This window comes from Gastrolobium bilobum, unplaced genomic scaffold (assembly GCF_033153095.1).
Source record: "Gastrolobium bilobum isolate Gb01-03AN ecotype WA unplaced genomic scaffold, APGP_CSIRO_Gbil_v1 utg8503, whole genome shotgun sequence".
In the NCBI taxonomy this organism is placed as follows: domain Eukaryota; kingdom Viridiplantae; phylum Streptophyta; class Magnoliopsida; order Fabales; family Fabaceae; genus Gastrolobium; species Gastrolobium bilobum.
The window spans coordinates 6,451-33,809 of NW_026897002.1; the positions used below are offsets into that span (position 1 = coordinate 6,451).

Genomic DNA, 27,359 nt, shown 5'->3' on the forward strand with positions numbered 1-27,359 from the left:
TGGAGCTTACCCAAGCTTCAAAACAGAAAGAGAAGTGCTCTTGGAGCTCTCACAACAGCTCCTTAAGTCTAACTTGCAAGGGGAACGAAAATGGAACACAAAGATGTGTCCTTTCTCTTCAAGATCACACCTTGAAGCTCAACACACCAAAACAAGGTAGCTCCCAACCCAAACTCCAAACTCAGCCTCAAGAGCCTCACAAAACAGAACCAAACTCAGAAAAGGAAGCACCTTACACTCACCCAAGGCCAAAGCACACTCACACTAGGAGATTTGGTGAAGAAAGCAAGAAGAAAGGTGACAACTTGGTTCACAAGAGGTGGTGGCAAGGTGGCTGACTCCACCCTTCAGAATTTCTCACGTAGGAACATCAACAAATGCCCTAGGATCATGTGCCAATCCTATATATAGTCACTTAAATCTTAAACGCATTGTATTAGCGCTAATTGCTAAGCTTAGCATTTTAATCCCAAACTTAGGATTCTGAACCTACTCATTTTTCTAAGATTTATCATATTTTTATTTTATTTTTCGCATCACCTTTCTGGTACGCGCTTTTCCATAGCCAGTATCAGTTCTGGCACCAGTTCTCATTATTTTAACTTGAAACTTGATTTACAAGTCCTATATATTATTCTAGTGACATATACACACTTTTCATAATTTTCCGAGATACTTCATCGGTACACATTTATACCGAGTAGCAAAATCGGTATCTGCACTTTTCGTCTGAAAAGCGACTTTCCACGTTATTATTCACTTATCCTATTTATGTAAGCCATAACATAATTATTCGGGTCAATTATGGAATTATTTCCTAATTTTCATATTTAATTAATTAACTTTCTTAATTAACGGTGCGGGTTCTTACAAATATCATATCCGGATATCAATATCCGGTATCATAACCGGATATTTCGTGACAGAACGCAGTTCTGCATTTCGCGAGTTATCCTTCCCAAAGGTTGCTTTTTTCACGATTCCAGAAGCCTAAACATGCATTTCTAGGTGTGTTTAACCTTACCCAACCTTAAGTTATCAACTTTAGTTCATTACATGCATCAAGGCTTCATTTTTAACCATTAAACTCATGATCAAAGGTTGAACAACTTATCCAAGCTTAAACCAGAGCAAGAAGGTGCTCTTGGAGCTCTCTCTTTAGCTCCAAAGGTGCTGACTTACAAAGTTACGAAAATGGTGGTCCAAGTTTGGTTTTTTCTCACCAAAGATCACTCCATGGAGCTCAAAATGCCATGACAATGGCTTCACCCTCACAACCCAGAAACACAACCCCTTCCCAACTCACCCACAACACCCTCAACTCAGAAGATGATACCTTTCACATTTACTAAGGCTCACACCCAAGTGTTTACTTGTTTAAAGGTGAAGAAATCAAATAAAGGAAGGTGACAAGGTGGAGGCTTCACACTTCAGAAACTTCACGTAGCAATTCTGAGTATGGCCTAGGGTTATGTGCCTAAAGTTGTATTTATAGCGTTTTAAGTCTTAAGCACACAATATTAACACTAATAGCTACGCTTAGCATTTTAATCCAAAACTTAGAATTCTGAACCTACTCATTTTTCTAAGATTTGTCATATTTTTATTTTATTTTTCGCAGCACCTTTTCGGTACGCGCTTTTACATAGCCAGTATCAGTTCTGGCACAAGTTCACATTATTTTGACCTGAAACTTGTTATGCTAGTTGTAAGAACTCGCACTGTTAATTAAGGAAATTAATTAATTATATATGAGAATTAGGAAATAATTCTATAATTGACCCTAATAATTATTATGAGGCTTAAATAATTATAAAAAGTGGTTCAGAATGCTGAAAGTCGCTTTTCGGAAGAAAAGTGCAGATACCGATTCTGCTAGTCGGTATAAATGCGTACCGAAAAAGTATCTCGGAAAATTATAATAAGTGCATGATAATTCCTAGAATAATATATAGGACTTGTAAAACGAGTTTCAAGTTAAAATAATGAGAACTGGTGCCAGAAACTGATACTGGCTATGAAAAGCGCGTACCGGAAAGGTGCTGCGTAAAATATAAGAAAAATATGATAATTCTTGTAAAATTGAGTAGGTTAAGAATCCTAAGTTTGGGATTAAAATGCTAAGCATAGCAATTAATGTTAATACTGTGTGTTTTATGGTTGAGTGACTATATATACATTAGTTGGCCCAAAATCCTAAGCCATACACACCTCCTACGTGACCTTGTGGCTGATCAGCCCTCTCCCTACTGTTCCATTGCCATCTTCTCCTTGTTCTTGGTAAACCTTAACCAAGTGACCACTTTTCTTGGTGGTTTCTTCTTCAAAACACCTTGTGGTTGTGGGGAGTAGCCTTGTGAGTGAGTGAGACTCCTTTTCTGAGTAACCAGCTACTGTGAGGGAGTGTGGTTGGGTTGTGTTCCTTGTTGGTGAGGTAGGGGTCTTTTCCTTGGCTTTGTGGAGCTTCAAGGAGCTTTCTTTGTGAAGAAAGGAACTTCGTTGTGTGCCATTTTCATGTGCCTTGTTAGTCAGAACTGTAGAGGCAGTATGGTGAGCTCCAAGAGCCTTTCTTGTTGAGTTTTGAGCTTTGGTAAGTGTCACCAACCTTGATCTTGAGTTTAATGGGTTAAAGTTAATGTTTTGGTATGTTTAATGAGTTAGACAAGTAACCCACTGGTATGTGAACTTAAAACAGAGTAAAAATGCATGCTTTGACATTTTGAAGTGTTAAAAGTTGAACCTTTGAAGGATATCTTCACGAAATGCAGAAACTGCATTCTGTCGTGAAATATCCGGATATGGATATCCGGATATGATTTCCAAATATTGATATTCGAATATGAGGATCTGGATATCCAGATATGGATATCCGAATATTGGCAAAGAGATATCCGGATATTGATATCCGGATATGCCCCTGACAAATATCCAGATATTCTGGGTTTGCGAGGAACAGTAGCTTATTGTTCATCCAGAACTGATGTTTGAGGGTTTGTAGACCCTAGTTTGAGGAAGTTGAACTTCTGAGATAATTAATGTAAGTCAGAATTAATGGATTAAGGGCTTGTGGCTTTGTAAGGAGCCTAAAGACGTAAAACGTAAGAGAAGACATTGTCTTTGTGATGTATGCTTGTAGTGCATGTTTATTGATATATTATTGGTCCATATCAGATTGTGATTCTGCTGTGTTTGGGCTGTGATCATTGGTTGGACTCTTGGCTTGGATAGTTAGCTTGAGAGGTAAGCTTTCGTGTCCTCGGTTTAGCCATTGTGTAGTTCCACCATACCCTATGGGGAAATGGTTATATGCATGTTGTGTTACATGCTTTGATATAATGAAATGCTTTTGAGCTGATATGTGCAATGGCTTTATGATCTGATATGTTGGATGCTGGATATATCTGCTGATGCTTATGTTTTTAGCTTGCTTTTAGTATGTTGCTGATGTTGAGACTGATGTTGGGCTTTGTTGCCTTTTTGGGTGATCATGGGGTTTGTCCATGCCACTTGGCTGTTAGCACTGTTATGTTGAGTTGTATAATCTGATAGTTTTCCGGCCTACATGTTGTAGTTCTGTGACTAGAGACATACTTATGTTTTTAATGTAATGAGGTATTTCAGTTAGCTGTGTTTTGCAATTTACATACATGCGATGTTTTATTAATTGATTAATAAGCAAGTTGGTAATGATAATGACATCATAATTGAAAAGAAAAAGATATTCTGCATTTTTATTTAAGAGCAGCTTAATACGATGATATGATAACATTACCGGATATATACGGGGTGTTACACTAGTCCTACATATTACTTTAGGAATATTTCCACACTTATTATAATTTCCCGGTATACTTCACCGGTAAGCATTTATACCGAGTAACAGAACCGGTATCTGCACTTTTCGTCAGAAAAGCGACTTTCAGTATTATTTCACACTTACTATAATTATTTAAGCCTTCTCATAATTATTAGGGTCAATTATGGAATTATTTCCTAATTCTCATATTTATTTAATTAATTTCCTTAATTAACGGTGCAGGTTCTTACAATCATCAATAAAAGAGACAAAATAAAGGGCCTCATCGTGTGATCTTTTTGATAAGGATTAGATGTCAATGTGAATGAGAACTAGAATATATCTACGTGTTTTGGGATGGCCCGAGATTACAAAACAAAATCGGGTTTAGTTTCTAGTTAGGCAATGAGTGCACCTTTCCAACATCTGGCATTTCAAACCAAGAAACAATCATTTCTTGTTTAGAATTTGAAACCCCTTCTTGCTCATATGGTCAAGACGCTTGTGCCACTGCTATATACTAGGTCTATCCCGGTCAATGTTGACTCCTCCGTCACTCACTCTCCCTTGCATCAAGTACAAGATCCTTCCTTTTTATCTCGGTTAACCACCATGTTACCTTTGGTCAGCTTTCATCTTCCAGCACAAAAATAGTGTACTATTATTGCATTGTTTAACTTCTCCACCAAGATTAGGTTGAGGTGCATGTTTGGCATATCCTAACCTTCAACACAAGCCGACATATGACATTAGTTGTTAAAGTTACATCACTAACTCCAACAATCTTACTAGTGACTTGGTTTCCTATTTTCACAACTAAAAAATTACCACTCTTATAGGAATAGAAAAAGCACTTGTGTTGAGTGACGTAGAAGGAGGCACCTAAATCAACAATCCAAGTGCAACCATTGTAAACAACAATAAGGAAATTGTCCTCACCTAGGAGGAAGAATTTTACATCTATATTTTCAACCACCATATTGGTGGTTTTGAATTCTTTCTTCTTAAGCTCGATATGAGAAATTGAACTCAAAATTAGAAAAGGTGAAAAATAAGAAAATTAGCTTGCAAGAAAAAGTTGATAGCTTGACAACTATCATAAATGATTTAATACAAGACCATGAGTACCTTAGGAATGAAAATACTTTTATGAATTGTCTTCTTGGATCATATGATGCTGTGAATTCCCCTTCTACTATATCATGTGCTAAATATGTGGAATTAACTAATCAAATGGATAGGTTAAAGACAACGATAGAAAGAATGACTAGTGGGAGAGACAACTTGAATGTCCTCCTTCGTAAGCAAAGGGTTAACTCATTCAAACATGGACGTGGTTTTCAAAAACCTCCCTTTGCTCAACAAAGAAAGAAAAAATGTTATCCTCCTAAGTTCATGTCTAAACTATCTATTGTTGTAAGAGTAGACATCTTGTGTTTCAATGTATAAGGCTTAGAAGTCTTACTCACATCTCAGCCGTGAGAAGAGTTGGTGAACTACTAGATTCGACTTGAGAGAATTCTTGGAGCTTGGAGTAATATAGGCACTATGAGAGTTTTTGGTATTTTGATTGATTTCGTGTGTGACGTGTTTGTGAAACACTGTTTTTGAAATCAATAAAATATTTGCATGTACTTCAGTACGGAAGTAGCATCTTATTGCACTAAAGGATGTGAACCAGGATATATTATGTGTAATAACCCACACCGTTAATTAAGGAAGTTAATTAATTAATTATGTGAAATTGGGAAATAATTCCATAATTGACCCTAATAATTATTATGAGGCTCTAATAATTATAGTAAGTGAGTAATAATGTTGAAAGTCACTTTTCTGACGAAAAGTGCAGATACCGGTTCTGCTAGTCGGTATAAATGCGTACCAAAAAAGTATCCCGGAAAATTATAATAAGTGCATGATAATTACTAGAATAATATGTAGGACTTGTAAAACGAGTTTCAAGTTAAAATAATAAGAACTGGTGCCAGAAACTGGTACAGGCTATGAAAAGCGCGTACCAGAAAGGTGCTCCGAAAAATATAATAAAAATATGATAATTCTTGTAAAATTGAGTAGGTTAAGAATCCCGAGTTTGGGATTAAAATGCTAAGCGTAACAATTAAAGTTAATACTGTGTGTTTAATTGTTAAGTGACTATATATACAACTTATGGACACAACCCTAGGTTGATTTATCAGTTTTTGTGCGTGAATGGCTGCTGAGTGTGGGTCTCTTTGCTGACTTGGTGTCTCCTTCCCTTGCCTTCACCATTTCTTCATGGGAAATCACCAAATGATCATCTTTTCTCTTGGTTCTTCCTTGTAAACACCTTGTGGTTGTGTTGGGTTGAGTGAGAGGCTTGTTTTTCTGAGTTGGTGGGTTGTTCTTGGGTGCTTTTGGTGCTGACTTTGGGGGTTGGTGTTGTTGGAGCCATTGTGGTGGCATTTTGAACTTCAAGAAGCTTCCTTTGTGTTGAAAGGTCCAAGCTTGTGTTGCCATTTCGTATTCCTTGGTAGTCTGAACCTTGGAGGCAGTTTGGAGAGCTCCAAGAGCCTTTGCTTTTCTGTTTTGAGCTTTGGTAAGTTGTACCAACCTTGATTATGAGTTTTAATGGTTTAAAAGTGGTGTCTTTGCATGTAAATGGGTTAAACAAGTAACCAACTGGTATGTGGACTTAAAACAGATTAAAGATGCATGCTTTGACGTTTTAAAGTGTTAAAAATGGTACCTTGGAAGGATATCTTCGCGAAATGCAGAAACTGCATTCTGTCGCGAAATATCCGGATATGGTATTCGGATATGGATATCCGGATATGGGGATCTGGATATCCGGATATTGATATCTGGATATGCCCCTGACAAATATCCGGATATTCTGGATATGCGAGGAACAGTAGCTGTACTGTTCATACAGTAGGCTATTGGGGGTTTGTGGACCCTAGATTGATGAAGTTGAACTTCTGTAATAATCGAACTAAGTCAGAATCAATGGATTAAGGGCTTATGGCTTGGTGAGAAGCCTTAAGAAGTAAAATGTAAGAAAAGCGTTGTCTTTATGATGTATGATTGTAGTGCATGTTTATTGATTTATTATTGGTCCATATCAGATTGTGATTCTGCTGTGTTTGGACTTTGAGCTGTGGACTCTTGGCATTGGATAGTTAGCTTGCAAGGTAAGCTTTCGTGTCCTCGGTTTAGCCATGTTGTGGTTCCACCATGTCCCATGGGGGTATGGTTATATGCATGCTGTGTTACATGCTTTGGATATTTGAAATGCTGTTGAGCTTTATGTGTAATGGTTTTTAATATGCATGTGTTGTTCCATCTTGACAGTAAGCCTGAGTATGTGGCGTCATACAAGACGGTGATCCGGGGTGGATGCAAGTGGCGTCTTGCACTATGTGTGAGTATTTGGCGTATATAAATCCTGCATTTCTTTGGCCAGTAGAATAGAATTGAGACACATGACATGATTATCTGCTGCATTGCACTATTTTAGAACTGATGATGATAAACTGCTTTTGAACTTATATTGCACATGTAAGTGAGCTTGGGGTGGAAGATCTTTGAGGACCCCTTGCCTTATTGAGATTTCTTGTTTAGAGATCTCACCCCACGTTTGGGGAATGCTTATTTCAGGTTCAGGTAGACTTGAAAAAGGGTATTCTAATATATTATAGAATTGTAAATAATCTGTATAAAGGGTTCTCTATTTATAGAGAATACTTGACCTAATTTTGACCTAATGGGCTTGGCCCAATACAACAAATAAATGACTAAATAATAACTAAATAATTATTATTTACAACAGGTAGTATGGGGACTGATGCCTCTAGCGGCAGGAGGTCAGAGCTTAGTTAATGATTATTGTTGTTATATGTTGGCATGGCTGGATTGGATGCTGTTTATGTTTTCCGCCTTTATCTGTATGTTGCTGTTGAGTTGAGACTTATGTTGGGCTTTGTTGCCTTATTTGGGTGAGCATGGGAGTTGTCCATGCCATTATGTTGTCAGTACTTTTGAGTTGAGTTGTATAAACTGTTAGATAGTCTGGTCTACGTATTGTAGTTCTGTGACTAGAGACTCATACTTATGCTATTTAATTAATGAGGTATTTCAGTTAGCTGTTTATTGCAATGTACATACAGGCGATGTTTTGAAAATGGTTAAGTAATCAAGTTGGTAATGATTAATGACATCATAATTGAAAAGAAAAAGATATTCCGCATTTTTAATTAAGCGCAGCTTAATACGATAGTATGATAACATTACCGGATATATACGGGGTGTTACATTATGTGTCTTTCTGTCTCTGATAAAAATTCTGAATTTTCTAAATAAAGATTGAGAGTAACACTGATTTTTGGTTTGAAAGTGTAATAGCAATTTTCTGTTGATATAATAGTGTTGTATCGATTATCTATTGTAATTAAAAGTGCTATAACATATTTATTGTTCTGATATTTTCTGTCAAATAAGTGTTGTAGCACTTAAACTATTTTTTTGATATGCTCAAGTTTCTAGTTGCATTTGTACTCTATATAAAAGGTTAGGTACGCTTTCTGTGGTTATATTTCATATAACATTATGAAACTCATTTAGGACATATAGGGACCTTATGTAAAATAGTAACACTTGTATGTTTGATTGATAGCTGAATTGGAAGTTTTAAAATAAATTGAGGACTGGCAATCTTGTTGTGTTGGTGCGTTTATTGAACTCAATAGTTCCACCTTGTCTAGACTAATCAAGTTTAAAAATTTACTAGCAAAAGAGTTTTTGAAAAAGTTAGAACACCTATTCACTCCCTCCCCCCTCTAGGTGTTCCGTAAGCTTTCTGTGTAAGAAGTCACTTGCCCAACAATGAGAATTAATTTTTATTAAAAAAAGTTATATAAAAAACTCATTTCTCCATCTTTATGTAGTATAACGTTATCTTTCTTAATTTTATATTAATGAAGTTTATACAATATCTTTTAGCCTAATTTGTTATATCATAATAGAGAAAGTTATATTTACAACATTTTTGTTTATAACTTTTTACAACCATATCTTAACCGTTGATTTTCATCAATCAACGGTTATCATTTATTGCGAATTAATAATTAACTAATGAGTTTAATTTGTAAAAATAATAACCAATGATTAACAAAAGTAAACAGTTAAAATATGGTTGTAAACAAAAATAGATTGTAAGTATAACCTTTCTCATAATAATAATACATAATAATTTGAGAGCGTTACTCCTGGACTTGAAATTAAATTATTCAATTATTCAACGAATTTATAATTTAACTAAGACGATTCTTATTTTGATTCCACTTGACACCTAAAATATTCAATATATTATTTATATTTTTAATATATTATATTTTTACAAAAAATAAAAATACATTGTCAAATACAATTCACAATTTTTCATACCTTAATTTAAAAAAAATAAATACAACCATTATAATATTCAAATAACATAGTCCTATTCAATTTGTAGTCAACTCAGCAGTCACTTTGTACGGAAATAAGCCAAATTAAGTTATTGCCTTGACTTTATTGGACATAAAATAAACTCATTCGGTTATTTCGTTTTCATCAGTTACTTTTCGGTGTTATATATATGGAATAAATTATTCTACTTACTTCTTTATATCTATTTTGTCTATCATTCTTTAACACTATTAGATAAGAATATCAAATAACCTTTATCATTTTTCTTTTTCTTAAGATTCTGATCTAACAATGTCAAAAATTAGTAGATGAGATATACATAAAAAAAGGTAGGTAGAATAACTTATCTCTCTTTACATATATAGGGATAAGATTCTTTGATACTTTTACAGTTTTATTTTTATTTTTATCATTTTTATCCTTTCTGTAGCACTTTGTAATTCTCTTTGCTGGTTTCTGTTATCAGCTGCAATCCTCCTTTATCGTTAGTTAGTTTCTTTGCTCCACTGCTCCTTGGGATTCTCCGCAATCTTAGGGAGTTGGTTATTTGCTTTCCTTTTATATAGTTGGTTCACTGTATACAGCATCATCAAAATGAAATTCAATTCAATGCATTTCTTATTTCTGAGTCTTATTTTACATATTCAGTATTTTATTCTTCCGTTGTAAAATGGTATCAGAAGAATTTTAGTTTTTGTCCTTGCCTTTCTTCATGGCTCGTGGCACTAACACCAACACCAACACCAATAATGGTGCTCAATCTTCCGGCTCTTCATCTTCCATTGAAGATTCCGGTAGCCCTTATTTTCTTAGCAACGGTGACCACCCTGGTCTGGTCTTAGTCACCCACTCCCTTACTGGTTCTAATTTTAATTCTTGGTCCCGTGCTATGTCCATCGCTCTTACAGCAAAAAATAAATCCACTTTCGTCGATGGTTCTCTGACTCGTCCCTCTCCAGATCATCTTCTTTTCGGAGCCTGGAATCGCTGCAACTCTATGGTGATTTCCTGGCTTCTGAATTCAGTGTCCAAAGACATTGCAGATAGCTTGATGTATTTCATCAACGCTTATGATGCTTGGTCAGATCTACGAACCAGATTTCATCAGGCAAACGGACCCCGCATATTTCATCTCCGTTTCCAGATTTCATCCCTCCAACAAGGTGCTTTACCTGTCAACAGTTACTACACTTGCCTGAAGTCCCTTTGGGATGAACTGCTTGACTATTCTCCCTCATATGCCTGCACTTGTGGGGCTCTCCGATCCATCTCCAACGATCGAGATCAAGAACATGCCATGCAATTCCTTATGGGATTGAACGAATCCTTCATTTCGATTCGAGCTCAGGTTCTTCTCATGGACCCCCTTCCCTCTTTATCCAAGGTTTTTTCTCTGATTTTGCAAGAGGAACGCCAGCGTGAGATTTCTTCTCCCATTCCTCTGGTTCCTGAAGCTTCTCCACCACCTATGGTTGCTGCTGCCAATGGGCCTCCATTCAGACGTCAGAGACCATTTTGCAGCCATTGCAATATCTTGGGCCACACTAAAGAGAAATGTTACAAGTTACATGGCTTTCCCCCAGGTTATAAGCCCAAACAGAACCGGCCCAATACACATCCTCACTCCAATGCCATCATCTCTCACAATCCTGACCCACTTCTCCCTACACCGACACCGTCCTTTACCCCTCATCAATACCAACAGCTCATATCTCTTCTCTCTCCCCATCCCCATCCCCACCCTACTCCCCTGTCCTCTCATCCTTCTTCCCCAACGGACAATTTTAATCCCACCGTAGCAAGTGTCAATGGTGAGTTCCCTGCTTCCCTTCCTGCTTCTTGTTGGGTCTTGGATTCTGGAGCTACGCATCACGTCTCTCGTGCTCCTTTGTCCTCTTCGTTCTCTCCTTCTACCGCCGATTCGGTCGTGTCTCTCCCTAACGGCATGGTCGCTCCGGTGGTATCCATGGGTTGTTCAGTTTTATCTCCATCTTTAATTCTTAGAAATGTTCTTTATATTCCTGATTTCTCTTTTAATCTTCTCAGTATCAGTGCTATTTCTCACACCACTAACTTGGTTGCAATTTTTTCTTCCTCTCGTTGCCTTCTTCAGGATCGGGTCTCCAAAGAGACGATTGGGATTGCTAACCTAGTGCGTGGCCTCTACATCCTTGACTCTGCTGATTTACTTTCTTCCAAGCATACTGTTTCTCCTTTCTGTTTGTCTGTAAATTCTAAGAAAATTGCCTTGTGGCATTCTAGACTAGGTCATTTATCTCTTCCTGTTTTATCATCAATGAAAAGTTGCTTGGATATTCCTGTTGTTTCTGATGATTTACAATGCACCGTTTGCCCTTTAGCAAAGCAAAAACGCTTGCCTTTTTTGTTAAACCCGCAATTATCTCCCACAGCATTTGATTTAATTCACTGTGACATTTGGGGTCCTGTCAACCCCATTTCAATTAATGGTTTTCGATTTTTTCTCACACTTGTGGATGATCACACAAGATATACATGGATTTTTCTTCTTAAACACAAATCTGAGTTATCTTCTGTTTTTATTAATTTTTATAATCTTATTTATAACCAATTCCATGTATCCATTAAATCTGTTCGGTGTGACAATGCACCAGAATTTAATATTCCTTTTTTCTCTTCTAAAGGAATCACCCTCTTTCATTCATGTGTCGAAAGACCACAACAAAATTCAATGGTTGAATGCAAGCATCAGCACATTCTTAATGTTGCTCGCGCTCTTCATTTCGAATCCCATGTTCCTCTCCCATATTGGCAGGAGTGCATCCTCACATCTGTTTATCTCATTAACAGAACCTCCTCTCCCTTACTGTCTAACTCCACTCCTTTTACCCTTCTTCACAAAAAACCTCCCAAATATTCTCACCTTCGCACTTTTGGTTGTCTATGTTATGCCTCAACCCTCTCACGTTCTCGTCACAAATTTTCTCCTAGGGCCACACCCTCTGTGTTTCTTGGTTACCCTCCTGGTTATAAAGGTTACAAGCTTTTGGACCTTCATTCCAATCGTATTTTCATCTCAAGAGACGTCATCTTTTATGAAAATATTTTTCCCTTTGCTTCTGCTCCTATAATATCTTCTCCTCTCACTTCAATTCCCATTCCCACTCAACTCACCACTGCCACTGCTGCGGCTCCTGCTCCTGCTACTGCTCCAACCAGACCTACTCGGGCTTCTCATCCTCCCAAATTTCTCTTTGACTATGACTGTTCCACATCAACAGCTCACCCTCTATCCAACCACCTCTCTTACCATCGACTTTCTTCTCCCCACATGACTTTTATCAATGCTTTATCCACCCATTTTGAACCTACTACATACTCCCAAGCTTCCCAACTTCCTGAATGGTGTGACGCCATGCACACTGAGCTTCTTGCTCTTGAGCTAAATAAAACTTGGGACATTGTTTCTTTACCTCCTGGCAAGCATCCAATCGGCTGTAAATGGGTCTTCCGTGTCAAGTATAATGCTGATGGTAGCCTGGAACGCTACAAAGCTCGTCTCGTAGCTCAAGGATACACTCAACAAGAAGGTATTGATCACTTTGATACCTTTTCTCCAGTAGTTAAAGTCACTACTGTCAGGCTTCTTCTTGCTTTTGCTGCTGTTTTCGGCTGGACTCTTCATCAGTTGGATGTGAACAACGCTTTTCTTCACGGGGAGTTAAATGAGGAGGTCTTTATGCGACTGCCTTCAGGGTATAACTGTCAGGGGGAGCCTCTTCCTTCAAATCCGGTTTGTCGCTTAAGGAAGTCTCTACATGGTCTAAAACAAGCCTCTCGACAATGGTTTCAAAAATTGAGCTCTACTCTGATATCTATGGGTTTTTCTCAATCAACAACTGACCACTCTCTCTTTCTCCAGTTTAAAGGTTCTGCTATGATGGCCATTCTAGTTTATGTTGATGATGTAATAGTGGCTTCTTCAGATTCCAATGCCATTCAGCCTTTCATTTCCTCTCTGGACAAATGTTTTCATTTAAAGGATCTTGGACCCCTCAGGTACTTTCTTGGAGTGGAGGTTGCCATACCAATGTCAAATTTTGAAATTTGACATCAAATCCTAACCGTTGATTTTCACCATTCAATGGTTATCATTCATTGGAAATTATTAATTAATTAATAAGTTTGATTGACGAAAATTATAACCGTTGATTGGAGAAAATCAACGGTTAGGATTTATTGTCAAATTTTAAAGTTTGAAACTCGTGTCAAATGATTCTGTCCTATATATATATATAGGGAGGATCCGTTAACAAATTTTTTTGACAAATTTTTACAAATTACACTATCTTCTCCTGGGAGAACATAGTGAAACCTAGTGTTCTCCCGGGAGAAGATAGTGTAGTTTGTAAGAGTTTGTAAACAAAAAAGTTTGTAAATATAACCTGCCCTATATATATATATATATATATATATATATATATATAAATGAGATAGATCTTTTGACTCTAGAGTTAGACTTAAAGTCTTACTCTCCATCTCAGCTGTTAATTTTTGTCCATCTAACGGTTGTCATTTATTTGAAATTAATAATTAATTAATTGATATAACTCTATAAGCTATAACCGTTAGATGGACGAAAATCAATGATTAAGATGAGGAGTAAGACTTTTAAATCTTATTTCGAAGTCAAATGTGTGTGTGTGTGTGTGTGTGAGAGAGAGAGAGAGAGATAGATCGATCTTTTGATTCAATAAAAGACTTAGAAGTCTTACTCCTTATCTCAGTTGTTGATTTCTAGCCAGCTAACCGTTATAATTTATTGAGTTAAAATAATTATTAATTTTAAATAAATGATAACCGTTACATAGACGGAAATCAACGACTGAGATGCGAAGTAAGACTTCTAAAGATTTGTTTCGATGGGCTGTTTTTAGCCAAAAATTGATTATTATTGTTTTTTTTATAAAAAAAGCACTTTCATAGTTCTACTACAAAGTCCGTTTGGAGGTCTGCTTTTAAAATAGTAGACTCCACAAAAAAAGTCAAAAAGTGCTTTTTTTAAGCTAAATATTTTAGCTTCTGAAAAAAGTAGAAGTCAAAAACTAAATATCTTTTTTCAAAACTCAAATATTTTTTTAAAAATCTAAATATCTTTAGCTTTTGTGTAAAGCACTTCTATAATAAGTAAGGCATAAGAAACACTTTTTTTGGGAAATCCTTTTCTTTGGTAGCTGAAAAAAAAAATTCCTAGAAAAAAAAACTATGTATTACCGGCAATATATAATTATAATATTAAAGTTAGTTTAATTTTCTTTCTCCTCAGATATTATCAGCTTACGTGACGGAGAGAGAACAATAATTTTATCTAACTGTGATGGCCAGTATTAGAAATTGGCACTACAAGAAAAGATCTTATTAGTGACAAAATTTTGTAAAATTTCGTCACAAATTTCTACGTCGCAAGTAAACTTCGTCACAAATTCTTGCGTCGCAAGTTTATTTGTGACGAAATTTGATTATTTATGTCAAAAATTATCATTTGTGACAAAATTTATGACAAAAATTTTTCGTCACAAATAAACTTTTTTCTTGTAGTGTGGAGCCGCCACCAACTTTTTTATCAGTAAAATTGGAAAACCTTATGTCTTCTGCAAACTGGTATTGAAATTGAGCGAGTTTCGGGAATGCATTATGCGCCGCACTCCGGATTAGTCCCATAGCCGGCTCAAAGAGTCGAAGCTCGTGGGGATACCGGAAGGAGCCAACTCGTCTCAAAGAGATAATTAGGGTTGGGTAACTAAAAAAAAAAAAAATTGGTATTAAATCCCACAGCACCACTCGTCTTTAAACGGTTACCTTGGATTGGTGGGGTGAAATCAAATTACCCATTTAATTAAATAAATGATAAAAATAACAATTTAAAGCTAAATCCTAATATTTACAAGAAACTAAGATGTACTTGAAAAAGGGTATTCTAATATATTATAGAATTGTAAATAATCTGTACAAAGGGTTCTCTATTTATAGAGAATATTTGACCTACTTTTAACCTAATGGGCTTGGCCCAATACAACAAAGGGCTTGGCCCAATACAACAATAAATGACTAAATAAAAACTAAATAATAACTAAATCAATATTATTTACAACACTCTCCCTCAAGCTGAGAAATAAATATTTATCATTCCCAGCTTGCTAGTAAGTTCTTGAAATCTGTCTGAAGGAAGCCCCTTTGTTAATAGATCAGCCAATTGACGCCCAGTGGGAATGTATGGAGTGGTAATCAACCCGCTATCAAGTTTCTCTTTGATGAAATGGCGGTCAACCTCAATATGTTTAGTCCGATCATGTTGAACTGGATTATGAGCTATACAAATAGCGGACTTATTATCACATAGCAGCTTCATAGGTCCCTGACATTTTATTTTGAGATCATCAAGAACAATTTTCAGCCACAGTAACTCACAAATGCCTTGAGCCATAGCTCGAAATTCAGCTTCTGCACTTGATCAGGCAACCACATCTTGTTTCTTACTTCTCCATGTCACCAAGTTACCGCAAAGAAACATGCAATAACCAGTGGTAGAACGACGGTCAGTCACGGATCCAGCATAATCAGCATCTGTGTAGACTTCTAAAGATAGATTGCCATCACGTCGGAATAACAATCCTTTACCAGGAGTACCTTTAAGATACTGAAGAATTCTCTCTACTGCCTGCATGTGTTTTTCTTTTGGATCGTGCATAAACTGACTGACAACACTAACAACATAAGCTAGGTCTGGTCTAGTATGGGCCAGATATATCAATTTCCCAACTAGCCGTTGATATTGTCCTTTATCAACTGGAGGACTCTCTTCTTCATAGCCCATCTTGTGATTCTGCTCAATAGGAGTATTAGAGGGTTTACACCCGAGCTTTCCTGCTTCTTTGAGAAGATCAAGAACATATTTCCTCTGGCTGATAAAAATTCCTTTGCTTGAATGAGCTACTTCTATCCCTAGGAAATATCTCAGTTTCCCAAGGTCTTTGATTTCAAACTCAGAGGCAAGCCGTGTTTGCAGAATCTGTCTCTCCACAAAATCATCACCTGTGATAATAATATCATCAACATATACAAGGAGCACAGTAAGCTTCCCATTTTGGGAGTGCTTGAAGAAAAGAGTGTGATCTCCTTGGCTCTGTCTGTATCCTAAGGTCATCATAACCTTAGTAAATCTTCCAAACCAAGCACGAGGTGACTGCTTCAATCCATACAAGGCCTTTTTTAATCTACACACTTTATTTTCCCCCTTCACAGAATCAAAACCAGGCGGGATTTCCATGTAGACTTCTTCTTCTAACTCACCATTGAGGAAAGCATTTTTCACATCAAATTGATTTATATCCCAATTGTAATGGGCAGCAAGGGATAACAAGATTCTCACTGTATTCATCTTTGCAACTGGAGCAAAGGTTTCTTCATAATCAATGCCATAGGTTTGAGTGTAACCTTTGGCAACTAATCGAGCCTTATATCTCTCAAGAGTGCCATCAGAATTATATTTCAGGGTATAAACCCATCTGCACCCTACTGCTTTCTTTCCGTTGGGTCTATCAATAACCTCCCATGTTTTATTTTTCTCCAAAGCATTCATCTCCTCTTGCATGGCTTGAGCCCAATTCCTATCTTTCAAGGCTTCATGTACTGATTTTGGGATTGCAATAGAATCTAGTGCTGAAACAAAGCTTTTGTGCTGCACAGAAAGATTAGCAGAGGAAACAAAGTGGGAGATAGGGTATTGAGTACAAGAAGGACATGAGGAACAAGTTTTCTTGTGACAAGATCTTTTTCCTTTTCTAAGAGCAAAAGGTAAGTCATCAGAAGTAGAAGCAATGGGTAAGTCATTAGAGATATCAGAAGAAATAGACGAATCATGAGAGGAAATAATATTAGAATCAGAAACAGAAGATTCAGAAGAAATAGGAGATTCAGGACTTACCAGTGGTTCAGACGATTGAGGTTGCTGGTGAGACAGTATGTGTTGTATCTCAGGTGTATTTGAAGGTTCTGACACACCAGGAGCAGACACACTAGGAAGAGAGAAGATTGATCCAGACTCAAAGAAGGAAGGGGACGAGTCTTCTGAAGAACTATTCTCCCCCTGACGATGAGGACCCAGGAAATAAGATTCAGATTCTTGAAAGGTGACATCCATAGAAACAAAAAATTTCCGACTTGGTGGATGATAACACTTGTACCCTTTTTTATAAGGGTTATAACCAAGGAAGACACACTTAAGAGCCCTAGGATCCAACTTACTCCGATGTTGTTTATGAACATGGACAAAGGAAACACATCCAAACACTCTTGGTGGAAGGCTCTGCAATATGGGAACAAAAGGAAAGAAGGAAGTCATGGAATGAATAGGACTGATATTGTTAAGGACCCGTGAAGGTAAACGGTTGATCAAAAAAGTTGCAGCTAATACTGCTTCTCCCCAATAAGAACTAGGAACAGATGTCTGAAAAAGTAGTGCTCTAGCAACTTCAAGAAGGTGACGATTTTTCCTTTCAGCAACCCCGTTTTGTTGAGGGGTATCAACACATGTGAGCTCATGAATCATACCTCTGTCTGAAATGAATTGTGACAGGCGTTGATTGACGTACTCAGTACCATTATCAGATCTGAGTCTTTTAATACCCTTACCAAACTGAGTCTCAACCATGTGATGAAACCGAATAAATATCTCTGGTACTTCAGACTTGTCTTTCATCAAGTATATCCATGTTATCCGAGTACAATCGTCAATAAAAGAAACAAACCACCTAGCACCTGAAACACTGTGCACTTTAGAAGGGCCCCAAACATCAGAATGGATAAGAGAAAAAGGTTCTCTGCTTTTAATAGTGCTAGAAGGAAATGACACTCGATGGTGTTTTGCAAATTCACAAACATCACAATGAAAGGTCTCAACCGACTTATTGAGAAACAGAGAGGGGAACATAGACTTCAAAAGACTAAATGGTGGATGCCCAAGACGCTTGTGATGGAGCCAAATCATAGACTCTGCAGTAGAAGGATGACGTGTCATTAATAACTGATTTTTGCTAGCATGGTCTGGAAGGAGATGATACAACCCATCCTGTTCATTAGCCACTCCAATTGTCTTCTTCGTGGTAAGATCCTGAATAAGACAATGAGAAGGAAAAAATGTGATAGAATAATTCAAATCAGTTGTAAGTTTTTGAGTGGAGATAAGATTAGTAGAAAGCTGAGGAACATAAAGAACATTTTTAAGAAACAAGGAAGGTTGAATTTGAATGTTACCAGAACCAATAACTGATTTATGGGATCCATCAGCTACGGATATAGTATGACTACCAACAGTAGGATGATAAGAACAAAATAACTCAGTACGACAAGCCATATGATCAGTTGCACCAGAATCCAAAATCCATGAGGTTTTAAAATCAGTGCAAGAAGCAAGAAGAGATATAGAACGTGTGCTCTTACCAGATAAGATCGAAGAACTATCATGCTCAGCCATTCTTTAACAAAAAAAGTTAACAACCAGCGATAAAATCAACCAAACAGAATATCAAATGACCTCTGATCAGAAAAATAATTACAGATCCAGACAGAAGACAAGAAGACGAGAAGAATGGTGGTGGTCCGGTCCAAAAACACGGCCGCACGCACCTCCACGCGCCGGAGAAAGGAGCTGCGCGTGGGATTCACTCGCCGGGAAAGGGGCGGCGCGTGAGAGCGCGTGGATGGGCTTCGCCGGCTGAGATTTTTCTGGTGTGGTCGTCCGGTGAGCGCACACCTGTCTGTGGGTGGTCGCGGTTGAAAAGTCGCCGGAAAGTGGTCCAAACGGTGAAGACAGATCTGATTGGAGGCGATCGGAGGTGTTTCGGTCGTTTGTGGCGGAGGAACACTGCGTAGAATGATAGATCGGAGGAAAAATAAGGTCAACAACGGTCCCCTTGGTCCAAAAGGTCCCCGGAAAAATTTTCCGGTGGCGGCTAATGGCGGCAAGAGGCAAAGAAATTAGAGTTTTGTTAAAAAAGAAGATAATATGTGCGGAAGCAAAGCCCTCAGATCGAGAGCTCTGATACCAACTTGAAAAAGGGTATTCTAATATATTATAGAATTGTAAATAATCTGTACAAAGGGTTCTCTATTTATAGAGAATATTTGACCTACTTTTAACCTAATGGGCTTGGCCCAATACAACAAATGGCTTGGCCCAATACAACAATAAATGACTAAATAAAAACTAAATAATAACTAAATCAATATTATTTACAACAGATGTAACTTAAATATTACAACAAAAGCAAATAATTACCTGATGATGATTAAAAAAAAGTATAAGAAGATTAAAATTGCCTCAAATGCTTGATGAAATCGCTATTTTGTTTTTAATCTTTTTTTACATTTTTTATTTTTGGGTTTGGTGTTTGTCATTTTAAATGACATAAGGTTATGTCATTTTAGGAGAGAGATAGACACAGAAAAACAAAAATCATGGGAGAGAGAAAGTGAGTGGTTTTTTTTAATTTAAAATTCAAATTTTCTGTGTTTGTATCTCTCTTAAAATGACATAACTTTCTGTCATTTAAAATGATAAACATTTTTCCCTTAGTAAAAAAAATGCAAATATTTACCCACATGTATACGTATATACATAATAAAAAAAAATAACAAAACAAAATAACAGAATGAAAACTGATTAAAATAAAAAAAATAAAAAATTGAACCACACCACACGTAGAGAAATATTCTTAAAATATAATATACATATGTTTTTTTTTTTTGGTACAATAAAGAGGCAAAGCCCCAGAAAGAAAACAAAAGAAAAGAAGAAAACTTAAATGAAAATAAAGAAACGAATCAGGAGCAGCAAGCCAATTCTGGCCGGAAGATCCAATAGCATCAGCTGAGATCAGCTTCTGAAGAGCCTGATCAAGAGAGACTATATCCAATGTACCCAAGGGGCAAGATGGAGCAGCCTTTGCAATCCAGTCGGCACAAGAATTACCACTTCTCATATACATATGTTTTGTTTTTGAATTTTTTTTTTATAATAATTTTTTTACTTTTTTGAATGAACCAAATAAAGAATAATCTTTAACATTTTAAACTACATTCAAGAAAGCCTACATCGTTATTCCCACATGACATAATCATAAAAAGTTAACCCAAATGAAAGATGTTTGACTGCCTATTAAAAAAGATGTTAGACTGACAAGTTGAAAACATTGTGCTTATTTTAATGCCTACTCTATCTTTCATTTGTTACAATAGATTTCCAAGATGACAAAAATGAGAATCACATGAACTACCTGCAAAGTTCTAAACATTATATTTTCAAGTTCACATATTCCTTAGGCAGATAACAGAATAAAATGGGAAATATGCTTGCAGATCAATAGTATCCCATATTATTAAAAAAAAAAAAAAAGGAAAACAACTTGTGACAAGATGCATTCGTGCATATAATACAACAAGAAGACGTTAAGAATGATATAAAAACTTACTTGAAACAAATCAGACCCACACTTGGAAACATTAAATTAAACTTAACATTATAAAAGTAAAACAAAAAATAATAATAAGTGGGGTGCCAAGACTGAGGAATCATGGAAACATTTTTTATAAATAAGTACATGCGGTACGTGTACTCCGAATAAATCTTGACCGTTGGAGTCAAGATTCAATACAATCGGTCATTTATTTTGTGATTTGTGGACAAAATGATATTTTTTTGTCGATGTATTACAAAATAAATGGCTGATTGCACTGAGTTCAGTGTAACGGTTGCAATAAAAATCTACTCATATACTACAGCCTTTAACAAAAAAAAAAGTATATACCGAGGAACAAAGCTTCGATCTGTCACTACGGTTGGACTGAGAGCAAGGTGCAAAACAAAGGTGGCTCGCCGCGTATTCAGACTCTGAATCTGCCAACGGTTTGATTCTGTAAACTGGAGTCCTTTTCTTCTCCTTATCCCACTTTGCAGAAGTAATTTCTCCTTCACCAAATCTCCTCTCCCTCCCTATTCTCTGAAGTTTTCTCTTGCTCGAATTTCTTTATGGTTACTGCTCCCTCCTTGTTTCTTTTTATTAGCTGTGTTCTCCTTGCTGTACCTCCAACCACTGTTGTGCTAACCTTTGGAACATTTTTCTTTTGAGTATTATTGGGCATATCACCAATAATCAAAGATCTATTGCAGAACATTATTTGAAGCATGGTTGATATAAAGATGAAGGAGCCTCATCCCTCTTCAGTCTCAATATAACACCCATCTGACTTTCCAGCGAAATATGTCCTCTCCAATACAGCTGCCTTGTGGAATCATAGAAGGAGAAGAACGTGCCGTTTGCGGAGGCTGCTGTGTCTTAGTAGTTGTCTCAAACACATGTCTTTTTAGCATAAGAGCATCTTTTATTTTTTAGAGCATCCTCTGGTAAAAATAAAATAAAATAATGCTTACAATAATTATACACTATCCTTACTACATAGTTAATAGTTATAATAAGTTATTAGATATGATCCATAAATAAAAGAAGATTTTAATGTTTTAATAGTAAATGTAAATAAGTTATTTATATTTGTTCTCAAAACAACGTCATTTTAGATTGAAAAACTAAAAAATTATAATGACAAAGACTGTTATAACCTTGTAATAAATTATAATTATAAAAATATTTGATTTCTTTTCCAAAACAACGTGATTTTGAACTCAGTCTATATAACTTATTTATTGACTAAAGAAAAAACAAACCCATAAAAGAATAAATAAAACTAAATCCAGAGTTCATAAACCTTTTGGGAGCATCGCAACAATTTTTTTCAACTGCTCTTCTTCTTTCTACATCTTGTCCCTCATGAAGCTAGCTAGTCGCACAACTTATCCAAGTCTAAAGATCACTTTGTCATCGTTGTGCTTGAAAATACAAGGCTGAAACAATCATTTAGTTACTGGAAATTAGATTTAACACCTATTAAGAGTCATAAAATTGAAAAATTAACAAGGAAATTATCACAAATCTTGATATTTTTTTTTTTTTTTTTTTTTTTTGAAAAAGTTGATTTTCACCTTAACAAAGCTCTCGTGATGGCTAACCTTCTGAAATCGGACATATGGCTGCTTAGGGAAAGTGCATATTCACTTAGCAAAACAAATTAGAGTATCAGTACTGTAGCAACCATACGAAATTTGAACAAAAAGGTATAAAAAACTGAAGGCCACGTGAAACGCAAAAATGCAACCTTGTCTTGTATTTTTGTGCATGATGATACCAGCATAAGGTTATAATGTAACAATCCACCAAAGAGATTAATGAGGGGGAAGGGAAATAATTGAGGCCCAATACTCTAGGAATCTACAGCTCATACCCAATAATTCATAAATTGCTGGCAATTTTATCCAAAAAAACAATAAAAAATATTGCTGGCAATTTGAGATAGAAGCAAGGTTTGACAAATGGATTACAAATTGGTTCGTGCGTGACATGCTTTAGCCAATAATCCAAGTTGTAATCCAATTGTTATGCACCTAACTTTCATTGTTTTTATATACGAGATATGTTATATTTATACATTTTTTTATTTACACACTCTTACAAACTGCATACTTCGATAAATACATTCCTTATTTGTGTGTGGATAATGTAGGAAAGGAAAACACAACAAAACATAGAGAGGAGTACATTCCTAAGTAAATGTACTCTCCGAAATAACTTATAAGAGTTTGTGAATAAAAAATTTGTAAACATAACCCTCTTTATCTAAGAATCCCTATATCTCCCCGTAAAGTAACCCAAACCGTCAAAGAGGAGTTCTAATTAAGCATGCAAGTCAGAGCTACATTACTGTTTCGCACTGCATCTCGGATTGAGAACAAGATGAGCACCTTAATTAGTGACCAGCCAATGACAAGATTAGCTAAGCCTAGCTAGGATCATAGCCCACATAATATAAAGGCATTCCGGTAACCACATGAGGAGCCAATGGGAAGTCAAAATTGTAAAGGTTTTAACATCCACTTACAAGGAGGCGATAACACAAACTTTAGAGCAAGTCTTATGCATACTTTAAGTACGAATGCTTTTATGGAAGCTACACAACTCATCCCTTAACACTTGAATTTGCTTGTATCAATAAGAAATTTAAGCTTCGGAGTGAACTGTAAGTACCTACCCCACCTCTATCCTAAGGATTTTGAAGAACAACATTGCAGCACCTTCGAAGGAGTCTTCACTGCCATTATCAGTCTAGTCCAGATTAACAAGTGAACCACCTTCAATCATGTGTGTCCAGCTAGGGGGACTCTGCCCTAAAAAAAAAAAAAAAAAACAACTAAAAACAAAGCAAACTGGGAGTTCCACCAATATATATGGCATCCTCCCTAACTAAAGAAACAATCCTCGTAGGAATCTGCTCAAATACATGCATCCCCATAACCAAATGAGTCAATCCTTTTAAAGCCACTACATGAGTTTGCTCACCAGATAGGCATAAGGAATAAAGTTGTGCTCTGATTTACCCTCAAATACCAGTATTCTATCTGCCAAATTTCACTCATACTCCAGTCCTTTTAACATGTCCCATACACCAGCTGCAAACAAATTGCAAGGCCCAATATAGTAAAAGAATCTTCCTTTCCAAACTCCATGAGGTAAACTTGTATTGTTTTAGATGACTTCTTTTAATAGAGAATTCATATGGTGGAGGAAAAAGGGAATAAATGGTAATTGAAACTGCTGAAACTTATATGAAGAATTATGATGGTTTTGCTGACAAATTTCTTTTCTTATTACTTCGTATAATGCATGCAAACATTAAATAAGAGTACTGTTGCCAGTAAATGAATTCACCAAACAACAAAAAAAGTCGGTTAGTGATTGATCAATCCATTCACAACACAAATTATTATTTTATATATTTGTGTAATAAGATTAGGGAATCTTCTTTCATAAATTTCACTGTAGACACCCTTAATAAATTATGATTAAGAATTCTATTAGAACTGCAGCCACAATTATTATTTGAATAACAACTGTCAGCGTTTGGAGCAAATAAATTATAGCCAAGAGGGGAAGGGGAAGATCTAGGAAGAGGAAATAGAAAGCATATGCCAAAAATGACTTCCCCTTTCTTTCAGACTAACCCAGATTGTGAGATGTTGCAGGAGCCTTCTGACAATTTAATCGAATCATTTTCAAGCAGTGGTGTTCGTGACACTATCTATGATTCTCTTTCCTTCGATATGATCAACTTCTCCATGGATTCACAGACACCAATCAAAGGAGACAACAACGAGCAAAAGCAATTGGAGGTTAAGTCTGAAGGTAAACAACAGCACACTAAGAAAATGTCGTATATAGGTGTAAGGAAAAGGCCTTGGGGAAAATTTGCAGCAGAGATCAGAGATACAACGAGGAATGGCACAAGGGTTTGGCTTGGAACCTTTGATACTGCAGAGTCTGCTGCTTTAGCTTATGACCAAGCTGCATTTTCCATGAGAGGCCATAAAGCTGCACTCAATTTTCCAGTCAAAAGGGTCAAAGAATCTTTGCAAGAAATCGAATATGGTTGCTTGCAAGGATGTTCGCCTGCACTTGCACTCAAGGAGTGGAATTGCATCCAAAGAAAATTGTCATCAAAAGCTGGAAAGTGTAAAGGGAAACAGGAATCAGAAGCAACATCACCAAGTGTGGTAGTGTTTGAGGATTTGGGAGTTGAATATCTAGAACAACTTCTAAGCATATCCGATCAAGGTGCAAGCCCTAGCTACTTCAAATAAATCTGTTTCACGAAAAGTCATTTTTCTTCTTATTTTCTTGATTTGTTTTCGGCTCTTTTACAACATCAATGTCCTGCTAGGGCGCATTTAGCTTTTTCTTTCCAGTTTCTTCTCTGTAATAATATTTGATCCACTAAGAAAGAAAATAATGAATTCAATTTTATAATTCGTACCTATTACTTTAGAATCATCATACCGTCAACCAGTAGAGGCTAGAGCGTTTATGGAGTTTGCTGCCTTTAGAAGTGTATCAAATTGTTGACTCTCTTCTTGAGTAGAACTTGACTTCATTCTCCCAATCTAAATTATGTGGTTTCTAGATTGTGTAGCTTTTGCGTTGGTGCTTTGAATCCATTCTTGCAGCAAACATTGTCCTTGATCCTACAGAGATTTATTCTAGCTGTTGCTTCACATTCATATATACAACAATCTTTGAATAGTTTCTCCCAAATAAAAGAAATTCTCATGTTAAGACATACAAAAAGGGGATGAAGTTTACATCGCTTGCTACCATATTATAGCAGCATCTCTCCCGACTTATATATGTAGCAAATATAAAACCATTCTTAAACCTTTTCAAAAAATTTAAGTTCTTGTTGAGTGAATATTCAATAATGATTTTTAATCTAATATGTTTGATTAAAACAACACATCATATAGAACTGCTAGGAAATGCAATATTACATGATTTGAAGCCTGCTAGGAAGCACTGTTTGTAATTCAGTACATCCAAAAAGACAAACTAATAGATCACAAGCTTCACTTATGCATCGTACTTATCAATAGAACTGCTAGGAAATGCAATATTACATGATTTGAAAGATGTTGAAGCCTGAAGATATATCTGGTTTTTTGGAAGAAAAAAAGGAATTTTTTTAAGCAAAACGTTATTCATGTTAACACCCATCCTATTTTCTTGCAAGCTGCATCCTATCTATTATTCTCTTATGAGTAACTAATAGGATAAATAAGAATTAATTGATGGCATCTACCAAAATAATGTCAAAAACATTTAAATGACCTTGATCTCAAGCGGTAATAACACTAGCTAGCTGAATTTAACACAGGGATATTAAGAGTTCAAAACATCTATTAGAAAATGAATATTAAAGGTCAAGACATTAAACTTGGGGAGTAGTACCCTGGTCTAACCAAAACAACTTAAAGATGGGTATATACATTGGTATTAAGAAATTTAAATTGGAGGAGACTATCAATGAAAAGAATTACATGCAAATTTGTAGGCAAGAATTTAGAAAACAAGAGAAAAGAACATGAGCTGAATTCATTGTTGTGTTTCTTCCACCTTGTATAGCCGGTGTTAAACAAAAGAAAGAAGTGAGATAAACTGGTAAAGATATAAGACCGCAAATCATAGAAGAAAATTGAAGTTAATGCATCGAGATTATGCACCATATTTTTCAAATTATCACATACTACATTACATTTTAAGGTAAATCTTTGGTATTCTATTATTTAATAATTTATAAATTACTCCTTCTGAAGAAATTGTAAGGAACACATAGGAAAATCAAACCCAATAAATACACTGACGCAACTGATAGGAGTCCTCATTTCAATCAATAGAAAATGTTCTCCCTTAGTGAACAACCAAAAATATTCCAACCTTCTCATTGTGAAGATATAAGAATTTTTCATTCAATAATGCCTCATAAGTAAATTTCTAAGAAAAAAAACAAAAAAAAAAAAAACACAGCTACCTCTTATCCAGCACTGCTTGAGAGAAAGAAAAGATAGAAGAGGAGCCATTTGTATGGAGAAGAGAGGGGTTTAGGAGAAAGAGAGAGACTAGGGCAGTTTTCGTGTCCGAATGCGACAGGGAGAAGTGGCAATATAGTATGATTTTGTGTTTGAGATTAAGACAATGACGAAAATGCACTATGTTTACAATTATTTTATTATTTTATCCAGTGTCACTTTCTCCCTAATTCTCTTTCCAGGATTGGGAATAAACTGAAGAGAAATTGACAACAGAGCAAAGATTTCTATTTGAAAAAAAAAAAAAAGCTGCAAAGAGAAAACAATGACAACACTTTCAGAAAGACTGTTAAGGATAAGATAGATGAAAAATATAGAGAAGATAATTATTTTGAAGAAGAATTAGTAAAACAAGACAACATCCACATGATGCACCACATTATAACACTCAAATTATATTATGACAAACCATGATATATATTGTGTTTTGTTATAGAAGTGTTAACAAATTGTTAAGAAGCTAGTTCTAAACAATTTATATGCTTATTTGTGGATGAAAACAATGCAATAAGAAACGTACGCCTTATCAAGAAGAACAAAAACAAGTGGTAATTAATG

General features: G+C 36.0%; 1 protein-coding gene across 1 annotated transcript; it reads left to right on the plus strand.

Moving 5' to 3' along the window:
* The first annotated feature begins 24,350 nt into the window (after positions 1-24,350).
* Positions 24,351-25,022, plus strand: LOC133303292 (ethylene-response factor C3-like). Its single transcript, XM_061503177.1, has one exon. It carries the CDS (start codon positions 24,351-24,353, stop codon positions 25,020-25,022), a length of 672 nt encoding a protein of 223 aa, XP_061359161.1.
* The last annotated feature ends 2,337 nt before the right edge of the window (positions 25,023-27,359 follow it).